Genomic DNA, 22,820 nt, shown 5'->3' with positions numbered 1-22,820 from the left:
TGTTGAAATTCGACCAGATCCAACGGTTCGACTGGCTAAGGGGAGATTCATAGCGCAGTCTGTAATGATGACCGGTCGACGGCGTCGCCTGATCCCACTTACGGGGTGCGTTTCTCGGGAGTCGGCCGCGCCACGTGCAGCTGAAGCCACTTCGCGCCAGCCATTGCTCCCGCAACGACACTACTTTGTCCGCGTCTGGAGCTCACAGGCTATTTATACACCCCCACTGCCACCGCAGTTTCGCCACAGACGCACAAGAAAAAACAAAGGCGCTCTCGTCGTTCTGATCTTTCATCACCGTCAGCCTCCAAATTCAACGGGGGTGAAGAGGGAGGAAGCAAAGAATGGAGAACGGGGCGCCGGTTTGGAAGTTCCGTGGCGACGAGAAGCTCACCGCCGCGTCGGCCATCACCATCCGCGGCATCCGCTACCAGCTGATGGATAATCTCAACAAGGACGACGACCGCATCATGGTTCCGCTCGGCCACGGCGATCCTTCCCACTTCCCTTGCTTCCGCACGACGCCCGTCGCTGAGGACGCCATCGTCGACGCCGTCCGCTCCGCCAAGTTCAACTGCTACGGTCCGACCATCGGTATTCTTCCCGCCCGGAGGTAAAAAGCGATGACTTTTGAGATTATTAGAATCAGATAACTGGTTTATGTGCGCCACCTTTTTGGCTGAATCAAACGGTGGATAGGGGAAAATGAGAAGAGAATGAGATTTTGGGATGAGACGTGGGAGGTATAAACTGATTTGTTATTCCTTCGTTAGGACTATGTTTGACTGTATTTGTAGACCAGCTAATAAGTTTTCTGAGTGTACTATTACTACGCTCTAAAACGGCGGAGAACTTGTGGATTCGTCGCTTGCATCTGTTGAATGATGAGTAAAGATCATGAGCGAATGTTGTACTTTCATGGCCGGTATATCTGCGAGCTACAGTATCTGTTCGAGGGATTAGTTTTGCAACTCGTGAAATCTTGGGACGAGCAGATAACATGCTCTGTACATGCTTTGGTGATATCATGGATCGACTCATGCTTGTTATGGTCGGGATTGTTTGTTTAGCTGAGCATGTTATTTTTCATCCTTGATCTTCCTCGTGCCTACGAGTCGATTGTTGATGCGTTTAAGGCAGGCACCTACAGAGTCATGTACTTAAAAATGCCGGGATTTACATTGATGTGATCCTGCAAGATTGAAGAAATCATGTAGTTAAATAGTCAGTGATTGAGAGGCTGGTGAGTGGCGAGTATGAAATGGAATTTAATCGAGGTTTTGAACCTTATTGTGTGCTCTGTTTCCTTCGTAACCACTGCAAGGGGTTGAATGCAAAATGCATAGTTCTGGCAGTTGTTTTGCTTCATTCATTCTAACCATTTGGTTCATTCATAGTTGTATCGCAATATCATAGTAGCTGTTATTGCCGACCAATATCAGCTGTCTCGTAAATCATCTTGAATCATCATATTGGTAGCAAAGACAGTATGTTGAAAACAGAGAGTAAATGACGAAACCAAGCTTTAGTAACTACAGAATTAGGCATTGTTAATTGTCTGGACAACAATTGAATTTTGTGAGAAAGCCACTATGAATATGTTGATCAATTCATTTCCAGAGCACACATTCGAGTGAGCTAGACTAATCCGCGGCACCAACTTCCACAGGGCTGTTGCTGATTATCTATCTCGTGATCTCCCATACAAATTATCACCAGATGATGTCCATCTGACACTTGGGTGCAAACAAGCAATCGAAGCCGCATTAGCAGTTCTCGCTTGCCCTGGGGCCAATATTTTGCTTCCAAGACCTGGATTCCCATGCTACGATGCACTAGCTGCATATAGCCATCTTGAGACACGGTATTTCGATCTTCTTCCAGATAAGGGTTGGGAGGTTGATCTCAAGGGTGTTGAGGATCTCGCAGACGAGAGTACCGTTGCCATGGTTATCATCAATCCTGGTAATCCTTGTGGAAGCGTCTTCAGCTACCAGCATCTAAAGAAGGTTGCTTTTGCATTTTGTTTAAGATTTTTTCGTATCTTAGCAAGTATATGTCTCTTGAACATGGAAATATCTATGATTATAAGCGGGAATGGAGCCAATAGATTCCACTGGAGCTTAATCTAGAGAGCTACATAGCCTCTTGAGATGCTTCTTTATCTCAGGCAGTGGAAGCTGAATAGATTTGTTGCTAGTCGCTTTTATAATATTTGATATCCACATTTTTGTTGCATTAGCTGTTGTTCATCATTCTGTTTCTTTCTTTCTTTTTTGAAAAAAGGTTGCCGAAACAGCAAGGAAGCTTGGGATTATGGTAATTGCAGATGAAGTGTATGGTCATCTAGCTTTTGGGGTGTCGCGACCTTCAAAAAATAGACGGGTTTATTTTCGGGCTAATGGATTATCAGGTTAATTAATTAACTAACCTAACTCGGACTCTCCCAAGTCCATACCAAATCGCAACTTAATGTTCAAATAATTAATATGCAACGTGTTTTGAATTTGGAGTCGCCACTAATCATTTTCGGTAGGTTGATTAGAAACCTAAATAAAATAGCGGGAGAAAACTATCTTATTTCCGCGAACCGGAGATTTTGAATTCGGGGATTTGATTACGTCAGATTTCTCTAACGCCCTTTCGGTACCATTTTCATGAAAAATATTTGATTTAGCAATTTTGATGGATTTTACTTGAAATTCAAAGATGCAATTTTTTGGTTTTTTATCTTCTTTTTTATGAGAATGTAAAACATTGAACTTTGTGCGATATACACCATGGATGATTTAGAAAGAAAGAAAACGCAGCCAAGCACGAGTATTTATAAAAATAAATTAACATGTAATAATGCTAAATTTTGGAACACGTGGCATGTCTAAAATAAACAAACAAATGTTCAAACCAAACGATTACATTTTTGTAGATCGAGATGGAAAGGATTACTTTCTATTACACAAAATCTTACTCACATACACGTTATAGTTCCCTTCAAGATCTCGGAGCTGGAAGAACGCGGCTGTCGTCGAAAATGACAAGCAATGGCGTTGTTAGATGGCGAGAGGCGAAGTACGTGTCGGGAATCGTCGAAGATGATGCTCGACTAAAGCTCTTTTCTTCACTCTCAAATTTCCTCTTCCGATTTTTCTCAAGAACTCTCTTTTTCCTCTCTAAAAATTCCTCTCAAAAACTCTCTCAATTCTCTTCCACTCCCCCCTCTCAAATTTTCTCTCTAAAACTCCTCTCAAGAGCTCTCTTAATTCTTTTCTACTCTCTCTCTCAATTCTTTTCTACTCTCTCTCTCAATTCTCTTCCACTCTCCCCCCCTTCTCTCTCAATTCTACTCCTCTTTTATAGGCAAAGTTCTCCATCATTCATTCTTCATCTTCACTTCTTCACCTTCCATTTTCATCTTCTCTTCTTCATCTTCATTTCTTCACCTTCCATTTTCATCTTCCCTTCTTCATATTCATCTTCTCTTCTTCATCTTCCCTTCACCATCTTCCTTTCATTATCTTCTCTTCTTTATCTTCTCTTCACCACCTTTCTTTCATTATCTTCTCTTCACCACCTTTCTTTCATTATCTTCTCTTCACCATCTTCCTTTCTCCATCTTCTTTTGGTATTTGCAATGCAGTCCCCGAAGTTTCAAGTATTTGCAATACAGTCCCCGAAGTTTTAAGTATTTGCAATACAGTCCCTAAAGTTTCAAATCTTCTCGGTGTATTTTTCCATCCCGTGCCTAGTCTAGACGCATGCTAAATTAAGTGTTCTGCTTGCCCAATTATATGCCAATGCAATGTACGCTAAAAATAAATATGTGAGATGATTTTTTTATAATTTTTATGCAAAAAATAGATTAGTCAAAATTTAGGCGTCAACAGCTGCCCCTCTTTGAGTGGAGGCTCGTAGAGGTTCCGCTTAAAGACAAAATTGAATCCTAAATTTTGACAGTGCAAATTATGGATGATTTTTTTAGCGGGAGTTTTAATCCCATTTTTTTTAATGTAATGAAGTGATGCATGATATGCAAGACTGTAAATAACATGTGTCATAATTCCTCTTTTCCATGTTAGAGAAACCTGCACATGGATCGCATACAAGAATACCTGTTTTACCAAATTTCTCGTAAGCTAATGGTTCTCTTAATTTCCAAGCTTCTTTTTGCGGATGCAAGGATTTTAAGGTATTTGGCCTATCTGTTATCGGAGACTTCTCCCTAATGCAAGACAGCGCAAGATATGTGTGTCGTTTGAGATCACAAGAGCTACGTCGTTGTGAGTCGAAAGAAGTGGGATCAAGTTCACAAGAGCTACGTCGTTGTGAGTTGATTAAATGTCGAAATCGCCAGTGCATATGTCTTCACGATTCAATAAAGGGGAACCAAAATCATAAGAGCTACGTCGTTATGATTTGGTTTGGATCAAAAATATGGGTGCTTATGTCTTCATGATTTGATAAAGGAGCCGAAAATCATAAGAGCTATGTCATTATGAGCCGACTAAAGGTCAAGATCACCAAGTGCATACGTCTTCGTGATTCGATACTGAAATCATAAGAGCTACGTCGTTATGATTTGAAGAGATGTCAAGATCGCCGAGTGCATATGTCTTCACGTCCCGAGATTGAAACCATAAGAGCTACGTCGTTATGATTTGATAAGATGTCGAGATCGCCAGTGCATATGTCTTCACGTCCCGAGATTGAAACCATAAGAGCTACGTCGTTATGATTTGATAAGATGTCAAGATCGCCAGTGCATATGTCTACACGACTTGACGGAAGAGGCATATTGCCCGAATTGAACAATATTTGATAGGAGCACCATCGAATGGAATCGATAAGTACAAAAGGGGCATATTGCTCGAATTGAATCATAACAACTATCATGAGAAGAGTTGTTAATTTGAAAAGGGGTTCAGAAAACTTACCCGGGTTCTCCAAACGATTAATCAAGGAACGAAGCAGATTGCTGTATCGTACCTGGTAGGCATTTGCCAGCAAAACTTGCTCATTCAATAATCCTTGGAAGAATTTCGAGACCTTGGGAGGGAACTCGAACATCGGGAATGTATTACCTATCATAGAATGTCGGAGGTAACACACACAAACATATTCAACAATGAGTATAATGCAATCACTCATACTATGGTTCATGCATAACCATTCTGTCAAGTTTGCATTACCAATTTTGTCTAGGGAGGTTCTCACATTACGAATACCTCGAATGTGAGCTGAATGGGGGGACTTCAGTCCGAAAGGGCTTTCTCTCACTCTCGAGAAAAGCTATTTATCCCGTCTGCAGGGATTCAAGAGAAATCACTCAATCTTTCCATCATCGCATTCGATAAGGATCCAAGTAATCTCGCAATTGATACGACCGAGTCGATCCGGAGGTCTTGATTAGGACCGTAATGAGAGCTAGGTCAAAGGTTTACAAAGGGGACTCCGGTTGAGTCAAGGTCGCTTGAAATGAATTTCTTCATCATTTGCTCCGGATTTACAAGTCAAGAATCCTGCAAAAATGAGAGAGAAATAATCTTGCTCGAACTTCTTCGAGTGATGCTTAAAATCATTTAACTCTACGTTAACTCAAGTGCCCTAATCGGAAGAGACTTTGGAGGGTTATAACGTAGGCTAGGATTGGGGACCGAGGAACGAAAAGGCTCGTTTTGGCTCGAAATTAAATGAGAAGGGGCTTGACGTTGGTGATCATCGCCGACTAGTCACCGATCTTGGTCTTCTGGAAATGTCTTCGGAAAGAATACCATCATTGAATGAGGGATGGTAGTTTTCTACTGAAAATTGCACTTTACAAACCGATTTCTTGGGGAGTCTTCTTCACAACAAGTGTCTGTCAAGGATTTGCAAGAGACACAATGCAAACATGTACATGGAATTTACAACTTAACATGCAAAAATGTACATTCAAAATTCAGAAGTACTTTACAAATGAATGTGCATTGGCCTTACTTTTGGTAGGCACTTTGCTTTTCCTATGCTTGAAATTTTCATATGAGATCAGCCTTTGCTTTTCTTACTCCCGACTCTCATTTTTCTTTTTTTTTTCTTCTTTTTTTTTTAGAAGAGATTTCTTTTCCTTTTTCTTTGAGAGTTCTTCGACATCTCTTTATTTTGCTTTTTTTTTTTTTTTCGAGAGCGGGCCCTTCTCCTTTAAGCTGAGTTTGCCTCTCCTTTTTTACAATCCCATGATTTTGAACCAGGAATTACAACAAACATAAACATTTACAAAGAAAAATTATGTAAACATAAAAAATCTAGCATACAAGAAATGAGTCTATTCAGGAACTCTCTGTTGACCCGACCATCTCAAATTCTAATCCTTGGGAAAATGCTATCTTCGTCTTTGGAATGAGCAAATGATCACCAACAAGGGTTTAAGAAATGAATTTGCAGGCTCAAGTGGGCTATGCAAAGAATGAAGTGTATAGGATAGAGAAGTGAATGCTCTTCATCATCCTAAGGTACTTGAATTAAAATTCGAGTATAAATGCAAAGAAACACCCGAAGATTAATGTTAGTCCGAGCAAGAAAATTTCTAACCATTTACCTCGTGTTGCTGCTGGAATTAACTCGTCTGGACTCCGGTGTGGGGTGGTTCTTGACAGGGGTGAAGAAATGAAACCACCGCTCAAAAGGGGTAATCAATGGATAACCCGTAGTGTTTAGGATAGAGAAATGAACGCCTCCGTCACTTCAGCTATCGTACCTTTCGCGAGAAAACTCTTTACCTCGGGGAATGCGGAATTTTGCCACCGTTCATCTCGCCTGAAAAAATGGGACGTGTTTGGGAAAGGATTGTCTTTCATCATCCTGCCCTGCCCCATTCCATACATTCGATGTATCTTATGTAGTTCATGTTCCTTATTCAGAGTTGGTAAATTAAACATGAGGAACAGTCATGAGCAAACTATGCAATGTATGAGTGTTTTTGAGCATATAAAATGCAGCAACTTTTTATCTTGGTGGACAGAATTCGCAAGCACATAAGAAACTTCTTAGGGGCGTGGATTGGGAGTTGCCCCTGCTCATGCAAATGAGTTGCAAAACTTCATTATCCGGTTCGAGACATGAGATTGTCAAAGGCTCCAGGAATTTCTTATTTCATTAATTTTTCAGGGAGAATGGATACTTCCCTATCCGGAAAGGCAGTGACCCCTGTAAAAATCAAAAGGGAAAGTGTCAATGTACGTTCTCATGTTCTAAACGAGTTGAAACGATACCGCTTTACTCTTGTACGTATTCCTTGCAAACTTTGAATTTGAAAAGATCGATTCATCTGGATCGGATTGTATGTCCGGGATGTTATCTCTCCGGTTTTGTAACCATCTGGGCTGAGCTTCAATTGGCATTGAACTGCGAAGCAAAAAAAAAAAAAGTTTTTATTAATCTTTGTACATTGACGCCAAATCCCGGGATCGAACCTGGGATGCCTCGGACCACTGTCATTCCCCCAACCACCAGGCCGTGGTGATGTTGGCGTCCACGGTTGGTTCGCTTTTTGCTATATTGTTCTCAAAACAGTTGGCAATCCCCAGTCGAGAATAAAATAAGCATAATTTAGAGTTTGAAATGATTGAGAGCCAATTGGGACGATACGGAGTTACCCATCTTTGAGCCCGCTTGGCCTTTTACTCGTATTCTCCCAAGTAAGGCTATTCGGAATCTCTCTTTACGGGCGTTCAGGGGCGTCGTCCACAAATTGATTTGCTACAGGCCTAGCTTAACAAGGAACTCACGCATTTGATAAGGGAGGAGAAAATTCGCCCTTTAACTCTAGGCAAATTCTAGACAGCTAGAAAGTAAAAAATATCCCACGTAGGGGAACTATACATGGAATTAAAGGAGTATTCATGCGAGATTGGTTCCACCTCTCTTCTTGGCCATTCCAATGATCGACTGATTTTGTCTTGGATCATACACCAACGATCGTTGTTTGAAAACCCATAATAACTTGCTTCGGATCACAGCTCTGGAGGTCCTTCATTTCCAAACAGGCTCATCAAGGTAGCAAGCTCATCATCAAAGTAATCTTCTGATTTTTCGAGCAATTGATACTCGAATTGGGCATTGTTACTTGCTAACACTGGTGACAGATTGCCGTGAGCAGTCCGAGTCCTTAAGCTTGAGCCTCCGTCGTTGCTCGGGAACTTGTAGGGATGATCAACTGGTCTGCTACTAGAACCACCAGCGGAAGGTTGGTATGACCTGTATTCTTGATTGGGAAGTGGCCGGGTACCTTTTGCTCGGTAGGTTTTCCCGGAATTGATCTTCCAATCAACTCTGGTCCGGTCGCCTTGGTCCCAAGCTGCATCGTGCTTCCTCAGCTTATCTCTAACCCTTTGAAGGTGATTTGTGACACTTTGCATGGTGAGTCCGTCTATATTCATCATTTTGTGTACAGCCGATTGGTCGTGCTTGAATTGATTCCTAGTCGTCGAACCGCCTCAATGAATATAGAATGAAGCTTGGCGGACCAAAGGGGCCTTTTCTTTTGGATAAAATCGTCGTCGTCGGCTTGGTTGTGGTTTTTTTGTACGAGTAATTGCTTCCTTACAGCATGCTGCCAAATGTTTTGGAGCACTCGAACGCAGACCGGCTTCTGTAGGACGTCTCGAGCACCATGCGATATGGCCCTCGTTATGAACTGCTGATCATTACTTGCTGATACTACGATGACCCGTATGTCCAACTCGGAATCAATGATCTTTAAGAGATCGAAACCGTCCATGTCGATCCCTACCACGGCTGTGACGACGATGTCAAAATCATATTTGTACTTGCCTCGGACTTGTAAGGCATCCGTTGCTTTTGCATAAGCAAAAATCCTGTACATGCAACTTCTCAGCATAGCAACGAGGATTGAGAGGGAAACGGGGTTGCCATCAATGACCATGACTCGCAGATCTTCGGGATAGGAAGGTTCCCATACTTCCGCCCGGAATGAACGTGTTTTTCTTTTAAAACCTTCCATATGTAGATCGAAAATGGCTGTTTCGACCGGAGACCGAGCTTTAGATGTTCTCGGACTTGCAAAACAATCTGCCCGAAAATCACAAAAGTGATGGTGGTCTTTTGTGACGAATTCTGGTGGTCATTTATAAACTTTTTCTGATCTGTTAGTCTCGCATATAGGTTCTCGCTTTTTCTACGAAAGATGACAACTTTTTCTCTCCTTTCCGGTTTTAGTGCCTTGGATCCATTTCGTAATAACTCTTACCTCTCACTCAATCTGTCATCTTTTTCTTTTCTGATATGGAGGAGCCCTCAAATCTTTTCGCTTTCTCTACGAACGAGGCAGTTATTTCCCTCCTCAAATCTTTTCGCTCCCTCCTACGGAAGAGGCGATTATTTCCCTCTTCAAATCTTTCCGCTTTTTCCTATGAACGAGGCGGCTATTTTTTCTCAAATCCTTTTGCATCTACCCGTGTGAAGGCTTTTAATGCTTCTCCTTTCGGCGTTCACTCAAATCTGACAAGGAATTCACGCATTTAAGCATGATAACATTCGCGAATAGTACTGTTCTTTGCCCCTTGATTAACTCTAGGCGTAAAAAGAAGAATATCTCACATGGGGACTTTGTGACAAACAGTACATTCATTCACGCATGTCTCTACTCCTCTTGAGGATTCGTAAGGGCTAGCTAGTAATGCTCAAAAGAGTGATATTTTGAGAGCCCATAATAAAAAACTCAAGCTTCATGTAGGCTACTGATTCAGAGTTTCATCATCGTTGAATTGGCCGACTGTGATAAGCTCGTCATCAAGTAAACTCCCATCGTAGTGATGCATGTCCCCCCCGTCGAAGGGGTTTGTCTCCATAAGATCGATTTTCTGGGATGAATCCCCAACAAAATCTGATTGTGCCAGAAATTGCTCTGAGGAGTGAGGTGATAAATGAGCATTTTCAACGCTCAAATGTGGCTCATCGAGGAACATTTCACCAAGGGCGATGGGACCGCTACGGTCAAGGCAAGCAGCGGTGTTAAGAGCATCTCTATACCTCTTGTTCTCTGCTCGAAGTTTTTCATTTTCCTCCTTTAGAAACGCGAGTTCATGACTTTTATGTTGATCCTTCAATTGGGTTTTCAATTGGGCCCGCTTGTTTTGAAACCAAAACTTGACCTTCAAGGGTTCCATTCCTAGCTTCCGGCTCAATTCATTTCTTTGTTTCTTGTCAAGGTAAGGGCACTCCTCGAAGGAAGCTTCGAGCTCTCTTATTTGCCTCCAAGCGTGGTGCTGTTTTCTTTTACGGGGTTGACTACGGCTGCTGTTGCTGTTGTTGTTGCTGTAGAGATCTTGAACTTCATCGCCAAGGGGATTGGGTTTTACGGCTTCAGCACTGGATTCGGCTTCGAAATCTTTAATGCCTCTCAGCAGTTCACTCTCGGAGATGTCTAAGTCGGTCGCCTCCAATAAGTGCTGGTAGCCTCTAAACATGTTGGATTGAAATACCTCTTACTGCATTTTGTTCACTCTACTCTCCGCTGTATGCTTACTCTCTCCAAATTCTTCCGAGTAAACATGCATGTTCCAGAGCCTCCCTTTTAACGTGGATGAAAACCACTAAGCCAGTGCTTCTCCCAAGATTTCGTGTTTCCCGCTCTGTCTTCTTCATTTCCTTCTGACATGTTTGGGACCCTCAAATCTTTTCTGCAGTATGCTTGTCCCTCTTTTAATATGGCGAGACCTTTAAGTCATTTCGCAACTTTTTCGAATTGGTGAGCCTCGAGATGGTAGATCCGTGATTCACGGACGAAACGTCCGTAGTTTTGCCCGGATAATTAACTCGGCCCCCACAATAATTATTGCTATAACTTTTTCTGCCCTTTAAATTAGGATTTAACGCCGAGACGATTATCGCTTTCATATCTTCATCTCCAACCGTCTAAGCACTCTTTCGCATCCACTCTTTTTTAGCAGCTTCAGCAACAATGGCCTCCCTCCCTGCACGCGTCTTCTCGGCTGAAGTTTTGGCCAAATGGGAGAAACTTTATAATCTCTTAGGCCAGGGCTACTCTTATATAGCCAACCATCCGGAGGTCGAAACCGAAATCCGTCTCATGTTTACGGATATGGACACCGTTTCTATTCAAGGTACCGAGTTAGAAAAGGAATATAGGATCTTCCCTACCCTCTTCACTAACTTCCCGGAGGCTTACCATCTTGCTCATCAAGATGTTACTTTGGCTCATCTTGTGAGAGCTCGCTATCGGGATCGGTCGGACAGCTTGGTGTTGGCCAGCCTTGTAGCCGACAATCATAAGAAGGCCCTTGACTATGGTAATGAACAAGTCTCGCTGCTGATTCGTGAGAGGGGGAACTTGGTGGAACGCTTGGCCATGTCCCAGACCATCTTCGAGCGCGATCCGCTCGATATTGTTTTGAAATTTCAATGCTCATGGCTGGAAGAAAGGCTGGACGATCCGACCCTGGATATAGCCCGCGGGAGAATGCTGATCCATGACTTGGAATCTGCTGCCGAGTATCACGAGGACAGGGTGGCCAAGCTTAAAGAGAAATGTGAGCTCCTCCTCTTTAAGCTGGCGGATCTCGATTCTCGAAGCGATCGGTGTAGGCGGAGCATCAACCGTATGGAGAGTCGGTTAAACTCCTTTGTGATGCTCATTAGGGCTCGGTTGGCTTTACGTTCCCACCCCGATGATCTGTTTGTAAGGCTCTCCGATGGATGAAATAAATGCAAGTTTTTACTCATTTGCATTTCGCTTTCGCATTATTCGATCTTCCATATGCCGACGTGATTGAAGGGGCTCTTCATTTTACTCATTTCATCTTGGTCGTCATATCTTTTTTGCAAGATAAGCCTTTTACTCGTGAATATGTAAATCTCACGCTACGATGGTCATTTCAATTGGGCCGGAGAGACTCCCCCATTTGAAACAATCTCTCAGCAAAGATTAGTAGCGAGGAAACAAACGAATGCCCAAATGTGAACAACTCGTGAATCAGTATTAATATTATAACTCGATTATGAAAACATCAGAGTGAATCAAGTATAATATTTCTTTACGGAGTCAGAACTAATCAGGTTGGTAAATACATGACCGTCCATCTCGGCCATAATCAAAGCACCACCAGGGAGCACCTTCTTTACTATATATGGACCACCATAGTTTGGAGCGAATTTCCCTTACGGGAGTGGGACTATTGGCAATAATTTTCTCAAGACCAGGTCATTGATCTGAAAATATCGAGGCCGAACTTTTTTGTTGAATGATTTAGCAACTCTCTGCTGATAACACCGGCCATGACATACAGCCTTAAGTCTCTTTTCGTCGATCAGATTCAATTGGCTTGCCCTCTGCTGGATTCATTCGGTTTCCGTCGGCTTAGCTTGAGACAGTATACGTAAGGAAGGAATTTCCACTTCAACCGGTAGAACAGCCTCCATTCCATATACAAGAGAATACGGGGTTGCCCCCGTAGATGTCCGGATCGAGGTCCGATACGCCATAAGTGCAAATGGCAACCTCTCATGCCAATCGCGATAATTTTCAGCCGTCTTCGCTAAGATTTTCTTGATGTTCTTATTGGCGGCTTCTACTGCTCCATTCATCCGAGGACGATATGGGGAAGAGTTCGGATGCTTGATCTTGAATTCTTTGAACAATTCGTCCATTAGCTTGTTGTTCAAGTTTGAGCCATTGTCGGTGATTATGGCTTCAGGTGAACCATATCGAGCGATGATATCTCGACGGATAAAATTTACGATATTTCGTGCCGTGACCGCTAAATAGGATGCGGCTTCGATCCATTTGGAGAAATAGTCAATCGCCACCAAGATGAATCGATGGCCATTGGATGCTTTAGGGTTGATAGGGCCGATAACATCAATGCCCCACATAGAAAACGGCCATGGTTCGGATAAGCGATGCAACTCGTTTGGAGGGACATTAATCTTGTTACCATGAATCTGACATTTGTGACAGCTTCGGACATGCTGAACCGGGTTGGAAGTCCCATCATACTTCTCGAAGTCGGGCATCTTGAACTTCTCCGGCACTGTGACCGAAGTTGTCCGTAGGGGGAACTAGAGCAGGAAGCGGCGGGCTGGCGGCGGATGATTGAAATTTGGCGGTGAAGGCGGCCATCATTTCTTTCATCTTTCGGGACATCATCCCTTCAAAGCGCTCGATCAAGGAGCCAAGTTTCTCGTCTAGGGCAGCACTAACGGCATCGTTAATGTCGGCCATCCTCTTTGCGACCGATCGAGTAATATGTGGAGGATCCGTGATAAATTACCTGTACACAGTAACAAACCCAAAATTAGTACAGGGAGCAAGAATAGCGAGCCGGCCCATGGCATCCCTCTAGACTCAAATGAACAAAGTGATTATGACCAAAGGATTGAAACATGTAATTTTCAGTTTGTCCGCTTTTACGAAAAAATTCGTATTAATTCGTACGTTGATCAAAACATGTCCAAATTTTACGAGCTTGTAGTTGAGAAGATGATGAACAACTTTTATGTTGGCCAATCAGACTAGAAATGCCCAGATCAAATCAGTTTAATGTGTCTTTCCAAAAAAATCACGTTCAGAAAACTGTTATAACCGCATGTTGTTGAAAAAACGAAGGGCCATCTTAAATTATGAATTTAATTCTGAAATTTTGCAAGATATTAGTTGAAACATAGGTCTACAACTTTCGTGTTTGGCACTTACTCAAAGCTCGATCGTAGAATTTAGTAAAAATCGCACAACAGGAATAAGCCAAATCAAAATTGAGGACAACTGATGAAATTGTAAAAGCTACGGAAGCAAAGTGCGAAATTGAAAATAAGACAATGAAACTTCTAAACAATCAACCTAAACCATGGACCGGCCCAAAATAAAAATGAGATAACAGGGTACAAGAGACAAGAAATTACCTCTCATACGAAGAAAATGCCAATCACAAAGACATGCGCATGAATTGTGAATTTAAATCTTATTCTATCTATCCAAAAGGCTTTTGCAAAGTGAAATGATGAACGAAATGACATGTCGCAGCCTCGCGCGCAATCATCATGACTAGTCGCAACCTCGCGTACAATAGTCATGACTAGTCGAGTCCAATCACTTCGGCTTGGTTCGGTCGACAAGGGCAATTCTCATGCATCGTAGCCTCACGTGTATGAGAACGACCCTTGAGCCATTTTTTGGAAAAATTTTCGGGATCCGGATGGGATAACCTTTAGCGAAACCTTACCGCCAAGGTTAAAGCACCATCTAAATACCATCTTAAAACTATTAGTGTGACCCAGGTCCGGTCACGGGTTGTGTGCGATGTAGTGCAAATACGATAAATCATGCACAACAATTAAAGGCAAACACCGCTTCCATGATTCAAAAGTTAAATCACAATTCCAATTCACCAAGCCTGCAAAACAAAGGGTTAGCCGATCACTCCTCCCCTTATAACTCCCAATCTGCAAAAACATTTAACACCTAAGAATGAGAATTCAACCAAAGTTTACCAAATCAAGTGATTTCTTTTTCATGAAATTATCTGGCCTAAGTCCTCTTTGAGTCCCCAAAGGAGTCGCCAAGCTGTCGCGACCTTCAAAAAATAGACGGGTTTATTTTCGGGCTAATGGATTATCAGGTTAATTAATTAACTAACCTAACTCGGACTCTCCCAAGTCCATACCAAATCGCAACTTAATGTTCAAATAATTAATATGCAACGTGTTTTGAATTTGGAGTCGCCACTAATCATTTTCGGTAGGTTGATTAGAAACCTAAATAAAATAGCGGGAGAAAACTATCTTATTTCCGCGAACCGGAGATTTTGAATTCGGGGATTTGATTACGTCAGATTTCTCTAACGCCCTTTCGGTACCATTTTCATGAAAAATATTTGATTTAGCAATTTTGATGGATTTTACTTGAAATTCAAAGATGCAATTTTTTGGTTTTTTATCTTCTTTTTTATGAGAATGTAAAACATTGAACTTTGTGCGATATACACCATGGATGATTTAGAAAGAAAGAAAACGCAGCCAAGCACGAGTATTTATAAAAATAAATTAACATGTAATAATGCTAAATTTTGGAACACGTGGCATGTCTAAAATAAACAAACAAATGTTCAAACCAAACGATTACATTTTTGTAGATCGAGATGGAAAGGATTACTTTCTATTACACAAAATCTTACTCACATACACGTTATAGTTCCCTTCAAGATCTCGGAGCTGGAAGAACGCGGCTGTCGTCGAAAATGACAAGCAATGGCGTTGTTAGATGGCGAGAGGCGAAGTACGTGTCGGGAATCGTCGAAGATGATGCTCGACTAAAGCTCTTTTCTTCACTCTCAAATTTCCTCTTCCGATTTTTCTCAAGAACTCTCTTTTTCCTCTCTAAAAATTCCTCTCAAAAACTCTCTCAATTCTCTTCCACTCCCCCCTCTCAAATTTTCTCTCTAAAACTCCTCTCAAGAGCTCTCTTAATTCTTTTCTACTCTCTCTCTCAATTCTTTTCTACTCTCTCTCTCAATTCTCTTCCACTCTCCCCCCTTCTCTCTCAATTCTACTCCTCTTTTATAGGCAAAGTTCTCCATCATTCATTCTTCATCTTCACTTCTTCACCTTCCATTTTCATCTTCTCTTCTTCATCTTCATTTCTTCACCTTCCATTTTCATCTTCCCTTCTTCATATTCATCTTCTCTTCTTCATCTTCCCTTCACCATCTTCCTTTCATTATCTTCTCTTCTTTATCTTCTCTTCACCACCTTTCTTTCATTATCTTCTCTTCACCACCTTTCTTTCATTATCTTCTCTTCACCATCTTCCTTTCTCCATCTTCTTTTGGTATTTGCAATGCAGTCCCCGAAGTTTCAAGTATTTGCAATACAGTCCCCGAAGTTTTAAGTATTTGCAATACAGTCCCTAAAGTTTCAAATCTTCTCGGTGTATTTTTCCATCCCGTGCCTAGTCTAGACGCATGCTAAATTAAGTGTTCTGCTTGCCCAATTATATGCCAATGCAATGTACGCTAAAAATAAATATGTGAGATGATTTTTTTATAATTTTTATGCAAAAAATAGATTAGTCAAAATTTAGGCGTCAACATGGGGATACACCATTTGTTCCCATGGGTGTTTTCGGATCCATCGCGCCTGTCTTGACATTGGGATCAATATCAAAGAGGTGGATTGTTCCAGGTTGGCGACTTGGTTGGCTTGTGATAAATGATCCCAATGGTTTTCTGAAAGACACTGGGGTCTCTCTCTCCTCTCTCTCTCTCTCTCTCTCTCTCTCTCCGCGCAGTGTATGTGGGCAAGTGAGCACGACTGCTCGCTTGATTGCATATATTTTTGGGCTGAATTATGTGACTGCTGGGGTTGGTCACAGGATATTTAGATTGTTCTTTTTCTCTTTGCAGGTTCTCAAGTCCCTTAAAGGCTTTCTGGATATATCCTCCGATCCTCCTACCTTTATCCAGGTACATAGCTACTCGTGATAATTAACCGGTGACATTCAGATTTAGAGACGGTTGCTGTTTTTCAACATGATTTAGTTAGTAGGCTTGTCTGCGCTATTTTTCTATCACTACTAGAGCGAGTTGTGGATATCCTTGGCAATTCATTCCGGAAGTGACAAGTTAACGAGAGCTTTTTCTCTTGAAGATGGATAATTAGAACAATGTATATCGCACAGCAATGTAGAGCCGCACCCAAAACAGATCCCCAATGTTTTTGTGTTTCCTCTCTATGGTCACCTCGTGTATGTTGCTTTTCTCAGTGATTGTAGACTGTAATGCACAAACTGTGCATATTCCTTTTAGAAGTGATCGATATTCTCAGTTATTGGGCTTATTTTTATTCATGGACGACTAGCTTCCTTATCAAATAATAGCTAATTATCTTCCGCTCTTCATTGTAATTCTAACAGGGGGCGGTCCCTCACATACTTGAGAAAACAAATGATGATTTTTTTTCAAAAGTTATTCGCATACTAAGAGAGGCTGCAGACATATGTGATGAGAAGATTCAAGAGATACCTTGCATCACGTGCCCAGAAAAGCCAGAAGGAGGCATGTTTGTAATGGTATGGACATAATATACATATATCTATGTATGTATGTATGAATGTTATGTATGTGTTTTTATCTTTTCATTGGTATGGAATACAATAGTTATGTGATTTATATTTTTCTCGATAAGTGAAAGATGCCATTGTGACAGGTCAAGTTGAATTTATCATTGTTGGAGGGCATAAAAGATGATTTGGAGTTCTGCATAAAACTGGCTAAAGAAGAATCTGTTATTGTTCTGCCAGGTAAACTCAGCCTCTCCAATTGCTGTTGAAAGGACAATATATTGATGTTACTCTTTATGCCATTATTTCGTTTTTCTAATTTGTTTCGGCTTTTTGAATTTTTCAAACGTGCCCCAACATTTGTTTCGTGAAATGCACATTGGCTAGGAATGCTAAAAGGGGCTTCGGAGTGTGAGTCCTGATGACCAACTTACTTCACAATTTTCCGAGGACTTTTAAGTGTGGAGAAATAAAAAGGATCCTAGTGATTTCATTTGAATTTACTCTTGGGGTTCTTGCAAAATAATGCTCAGATAATTCAGTAGCGAACCCATCCCTTTTCCGCTACAGAGTTCTTGCTTTTTCTCAAGCAATGTCCGCATCCATCAGATGATAATCAATGACATTTGTTTTGCAGGGATAGTTGTTGGAATGAAGAACTGGCTTCGCATCACTTTCGCCATCGACCCATCTTCTCTCAAAGATGGCCTGGGGAGGATTAAGGCCTTCTATGAAAGGCATGCCAAAAAATAAATAGGTCGGTCCACGCCGGCGCCGCAAAGGACTGAGATCATCAACTGCTCGTTGGATCTTGTGATGCCTTTGTGGCCACGTTGGAGATCATCGCAAAGTGTGAAATAAGATTAGTCAATTCATTAAAAAAACCTAATTATCCGAGCATTTGCCCGGAAGTAGGATATGGAGGAGGAGAAGAAAATCAACCTTACTGTTGATTCGGTCTGAACGTCCATTAGGATGGTCCCTCCTTGGTCGTGTTGGTTACATCAGCTTTGGCTGCAATAAAAACTTTGATTAAAGGTCTCTTAATTTTGCTGCTTGGCAAAATGTCAAAGTGGTGTGATTAGGTGATCAACAACTTCCTGTTGTTGTCTTATGTTGTCTTGTGTTTGTATTTCGATCGTCCTTCAGAAATAAAGATGTTGATGACTGGCATGTTGTGCGTGATTAACCGCTAATCATTATTATTATTAGTGAGACTCGTGCTTTGTGATATAGGGGTACGTGGACCAGCAGCGTGGCGAGTACGTGCTTGCGAGTGTGGCGCTTTTGCAGGCTGTTCGGTTGGGCTTATAAGCCTCCAAAAAACATGTGGCGGATCGACCACACACGAAAACACAAATACGAGCTTATCTCGACGTTCGCTGATCGACCGCACCCTCGATTGATCCCGAAAATGACAGTACTACCAATGCCGAACGAGGCCAATGCCGAGTGGATGTTTCGATTACCGCAGGCTCGCGGCGGCATCGGCAATCACGGTCCGCGGCGTCCTCAACTGCGAGATGGAGAACCTCGATGAGGGGGACGGCAAAGTTGTCATCCTGGCCACGACCCCTCGATGTTCCCATGCTTCCGGACGGCGCGCGTCGCGGAGGATGCCATCGTGGACGCGGTCTGCTCCGCAGAGTTCAACTGTTACGCCCCCACCATCGGCATTCTTCCCGCCAGGAGGAAATACGGAGGCATGACCTAGAATGATGATGATTTTATTATCCATAGTGTAAGCAACATTAATCATGCACCAATGCAAATGCAAAAATGGGTTCCAACCTTCAAAGACTTATCTGTTTACTACGTGCGTGCACCCACAACTCCACGTGCACGAAAATTCAATTCTTAGATTTTATTTGTTTCACAAAAAATGAATAATTCGAAAAATATTTTCCCTAAATATGATCACTTATATATTTTATAAAATAAATGTACGGTAAATATTTTCACTGGACAAAAATTAGTATTGATAATTTTCCATTGAAGCACGCGAAATTACAAGGCGACCTGGATTGACCACACGTTTTCATCGTCAAATGTCGGAGAAAAGTTTAAGTTTTGGAAATGGCCAGCATTGATTTAAATTAGTAAAGATAAGGCTAACTTGAGGTTCAAATTTTCAACAGGGCAATTGCCGATCGTCTCTCGCCCGACCTCCCTTACAAACTATCACCGGACGACGATGTCTACCTGACGATAGGAGGCACGCAAGCCATCGAAGTCGTCGCTACGGCTCTCGCTCGCCCCAGGCGCCAACATTCTGCTTCCAAGGCCCCCGACAAGGGCTGGGAGGTAGATCTCGAGCGCGTGGAGGATCTTGCGGATGCGAACACCGTCGCAATGGTGATGATCAATCCTGGGAATCCATGCGGGACCGTCTTCAGCTACCAGCATCCGAAGGATGTAAATTTTTACGAGCTGTTATAGTGCTAGTGTCACCTAGGCGAGGACAAGCTCGTGCGGCGCCTGGAGAGCCAGAACGCCAGGCCGGTATAGATCATTTCCAAGAACAATATGGAAAATCACATTCTCATAGTTGATCACCCCACACCCAATTGAATCCAATCCCTCAAACGAACATATGAATCGCTTTAGCATAACAATTAGTTTCGGCGTACCGTGGCCATCATCAGGATAGCTAGACCAACCCCATTTTTAGATTTCCTCCAAGATGATAATCATCACATCCATGTATTCCTAGCATAAACAATCTAACAGCAATCTCACGAACCAGTTGAGTCATCCTCTTCTACATCTCCCGTTCTTCACCCCTGTGCCATAAAGCCACACCTTTTAGCCCACGTGGGTACGGGACAATTCGGACCGCGGTTCTAGCATGTTAGCTCAGAGTCTTGCCCGAATTTGCTCTCAGACTATAGAAAAAATTATGTATAGCATATCAATGTACTATGGTTTCGACCAACACTAACTTTGTTCGTTCGTTTCCTATTTTTACTTCCAATTAGATCGTCGAAACGGCTAGGAAGCTTGGAATCATGGTGATTGCGGATGAAGTCTATGATCATCTGGCTTTTGGGGATACCCCATTCGTGCCCATGGGTGTTTTTGCATCGATCATGCCCGTCGTGACGGTGGGCTCCCTATCGAAGATGTGGATAGTCCCTGGCTGGCGACTTGGTTGGGTGGCGACAAACGATCCGAATGGCTTTCTGAAAGATACCGGGGTTGCTCTCTCTCTCTCTCTCTCTCTCTCTCTCTCTCTCTCTCTCTCTCTCTCTCTCTCTCTCTCTCTCTGGTACGATGATAGGGGTGATGGTCGGTTGCTCCAAAGAATGACGAAATGATGTTTTTGTTAAATTTCAGGTTGTCGAGTCCATTGTAGGATTTCTGAATATATCCCCCGATCCCGCAACCTTTGTTCAGGAACGTTAACTCTCCTCTCTTGGCAATAAACTGGATTCATGAGTATCGGCATCGTCCTAATCAAACAATCAACCTGTCTACGAATCTTACTTTAAAATCACGACAGATGGCAGTCCCTCAAATACTCAAGAGAATGGACAAGGAATTCTTCTCGAAAGTTCTTCGCACGCTAAGAGAGGCGTCGGACATATGTTACGACAAGATCCAAGAGATGCCTTGCCTCGCGTACCCGAAGCGGCTCAAGGGGTCCATGTTTGCTATGGTACGATCACAAAATTACATTCATGTGGTTCCAAGTGATTTGTCTCTCGCATTCCGAAGAACTGAAGGACGAAAAAACAAATGACAAGTCTAGTTGGATTCATCGTTGTTGGAGGACATAGAGGACGACCTAGATTTTTGCGTCAAGCTGGCTAGAGAAGAATCCATCGTCATCCTACCTGGTGAAGCCCGCTTCTCATACTCGGCGAAGTTGAAATGTGTTTCAATGTCGTGAGACGGGCGACGTCAACCATCGTCGTATCTTATCGGTGTGGAAAGCTGAAGGGCAATGTTTTACCGTTCTCTTTGCAGGGATAGCTTTGGGAATGAAGAACTGGCTGTGCATAACCTTCGCCGTCGAGCCGTCTTCCCTCGAAGACGGCCTCGAGAGGATGAAAGCTTTCTGCCAAAGGCATGTCAAGAAACAACACATGGAATCGATATAGTGTCAAGAGAGTAGGATCCGAAGCCTCATCGAGATATCCATTGCAGCTTCTTTGGGGTTGGTTAGTACTTGGTGTTAGAATTTTAGGTGCTCGTAGGTTGAGACCACAACACCTTGTTGTTCGTCTCTCAAAATGTTGTACTACTACTTGGTTGTGACGATTCCACACCAAATAATAGGTTTTAAACATAAAGTAATTAGGTAACTGTAATATGTGAGTCATTTTTGACTAGGTCAAAATAAGTGGTGGGACCCACTAGTATTAAAAAAAAAAAAAAGGAGCAGTTGGTTTCTCTTAAAAGAGGCATTGGGAGTCTTCCATCGGATAAAGAGAAGAAAGAAAGAAAACAGAAAGGGGAAAGGGAGAGAAAGAAGGGAAGAAAAAAAGGAGAAAGGAGAAAAGGGAAAAAGAGAAATAGAAACCAGTCACGTGCGTGCACCACCCTCCACGAGCGCCTCTCTGAAGTCGTTTCCCTACATGTCGCAGCACGTGGTAAGCGCTCGCCCTCTCTTCCCTCTCTATTGAAGTGTTTTTCTGGATTTAGGGCAAAATTCGGATCTTGAGGGAAACTGAGTTGTTGTGTCCTATCTCATGGGTGATTGGCCATGTTTTTGCTTGGCAATGAAACTTTAGGATGTTATGAAGCCGTAGGATTCGACGGATCACGATTTCGTGTTTTGGTTTGCCCAGACCGAGCAATTCAAATCTGGTGCGCAGACTTACTGCGCGAACAGTGAACTTTGAGGGCTATTTTCTTTAGTTTCTGGTTGTCGGTTGAGGTTAACCTTGTTGAGACTTTTGTAGTACGTTAAATAATCTTCGTTTTGACTATAATATTGCATCAATCGGACTTCGTTTGATCGAGTTGAGGAAGGTTTTGCAATTAGGGCTGGAAAATCAGAGTTTTGGAGAATTTGATGTCGCAGGGCCTGATTTTGGTGTTGGTTAGCTATGATTATTGTACGAAATAAACTTAAGGATGTTATGGAGCTAATGCTTTTGACGGTTTGTGAATTGGATTTACGGTTTGTCCAAACGAAATTTCTGAAGTTCGGCGTGCGGGCTGTCCAAGTGCACGACCAGTAGTTTTTTTTTGGCCCGTAGGTGTCCGATTATCGATGTTTATACGTTGCTTAGTCAAGTTTTTCGCTAGCGTAGTATTTTACAAGCTTTTAATGTTATTTTTCAACTAATTTTTAGGATTTCAAGCTTTACGGTTCAAATGACTACTATAGGTTGGTTTGCGACTTTTTAAGGTGAGTTATACTCTCTGTTCTAAGAATTTATAAAACTCATGCTTTAAAAATGAGCACGTATACTGTGGATTGATTTTCTTAACAAGGTGAAGTAAGGTGACGTTTAGAGCATTAATTTTGCATAAACGGGATCGAGCTATTACTACCATTTGATTATTTGATATGGCTTGTTGATAATTATATTGCTGAAATACTGTTTGAGAAATATGTTTCTGAGAAAGGCTATGTATTCGGTTTTTATCCTTTTGTTTGTGAAACTGGATTATTGTGGTTTTTCTGGATTTTGGTATTGGGTTTCAATACTCATGTTCCTATGATTAGAACCCACCGAGGTGGGAGTAGTATGCATACTGTTAGGACGTCATTGAGTCGAACCACCGGCTAAAATGGGTGGTA

The 22,820-nt window shown here is 42.2% G+C and overlaps 1 protein-coding gene and 1 pseudogene across 1 annotated transcript; both read left to right on the top strand.

Moving 5' to 3' along the window:
* The first annotated feature begins 227 nt into the window (after positions 1-227).
* LOC125312599 (probable aminotransferase TAT2) lies at positions 228-17,941 on the top strand. Its single transcript, XM_048271077.1, has 9 exons — positions 228-269; positions 329-613; positions 1,670-2,009; positions 2,287-2,358; positions 16,101-16,247; positions 16,410-16,469; positions 16,919-17,074; positions 17,212-17,305; positions 17,703-17,941. Exons 2-9 carry the CDS (start codon positions 345-347, stop codon positions 17,816-17,818), a joined length of 1,254 nt encoding a protein of 417 aa, XP_048127034.1. The 5' UTR covers positions 228-269; positions 329-344; the 3' UTR covers positions 17,819-17,941.
* A 553-nt stretch (positions 17,942-18,494) lies between these two features.
* Positions 18,495-21,168, top strand: LOC115732418 (annotated as a pseudogene).
* The last annotated feature ends 1,652 nt before the right edge of the window (positions 21,169-22,820 follow it).

This window comes from Rhodamnia argentea, chromosome 10, assembly GCF_020921035.1.
Source record: "Rhodamnia argentea isolate NSW1041297 chromosome 10, ASM2092103v1, whole genome shotgun sequence".
Lineage (NCBI taxonomy): Eukaryota > Viridiplantae > Streptophyta > Magnoliopsida > Myrtales > Myrtaceae > Rhodamnia > Rhodamnia argentea.
Note: the sequence above shows the minus strand (reverse complement) of the source record. Positions and strands in the feature narration are given on the sequence as shown.

Bases quoted from the DNA above. Each gene is read 5' to 3' on its own strand.
- LOC125312599 (XM_048271077.1), top strand. From the start codon at position 345: ATGGAGAACGGGGCGCCGGTTTGGAAGTTCCGTGGCGACGAGAAGCTC. The intron at 614-1,669 runs GTAAAAAGCGAT...CAACTTCCACAG, and splicing joins GGTATTCTTCCCGCCCGGAG to GGCTGTTGCTGATTATCTAT. The intron at 16,248-16,409 runs GTCTCTCTCTCC...TTCTCTTTGCAG, and splicing joins GTTTTCTGAAAGACACTGGG to GTTCTCAAGTCCCTTAAAGG.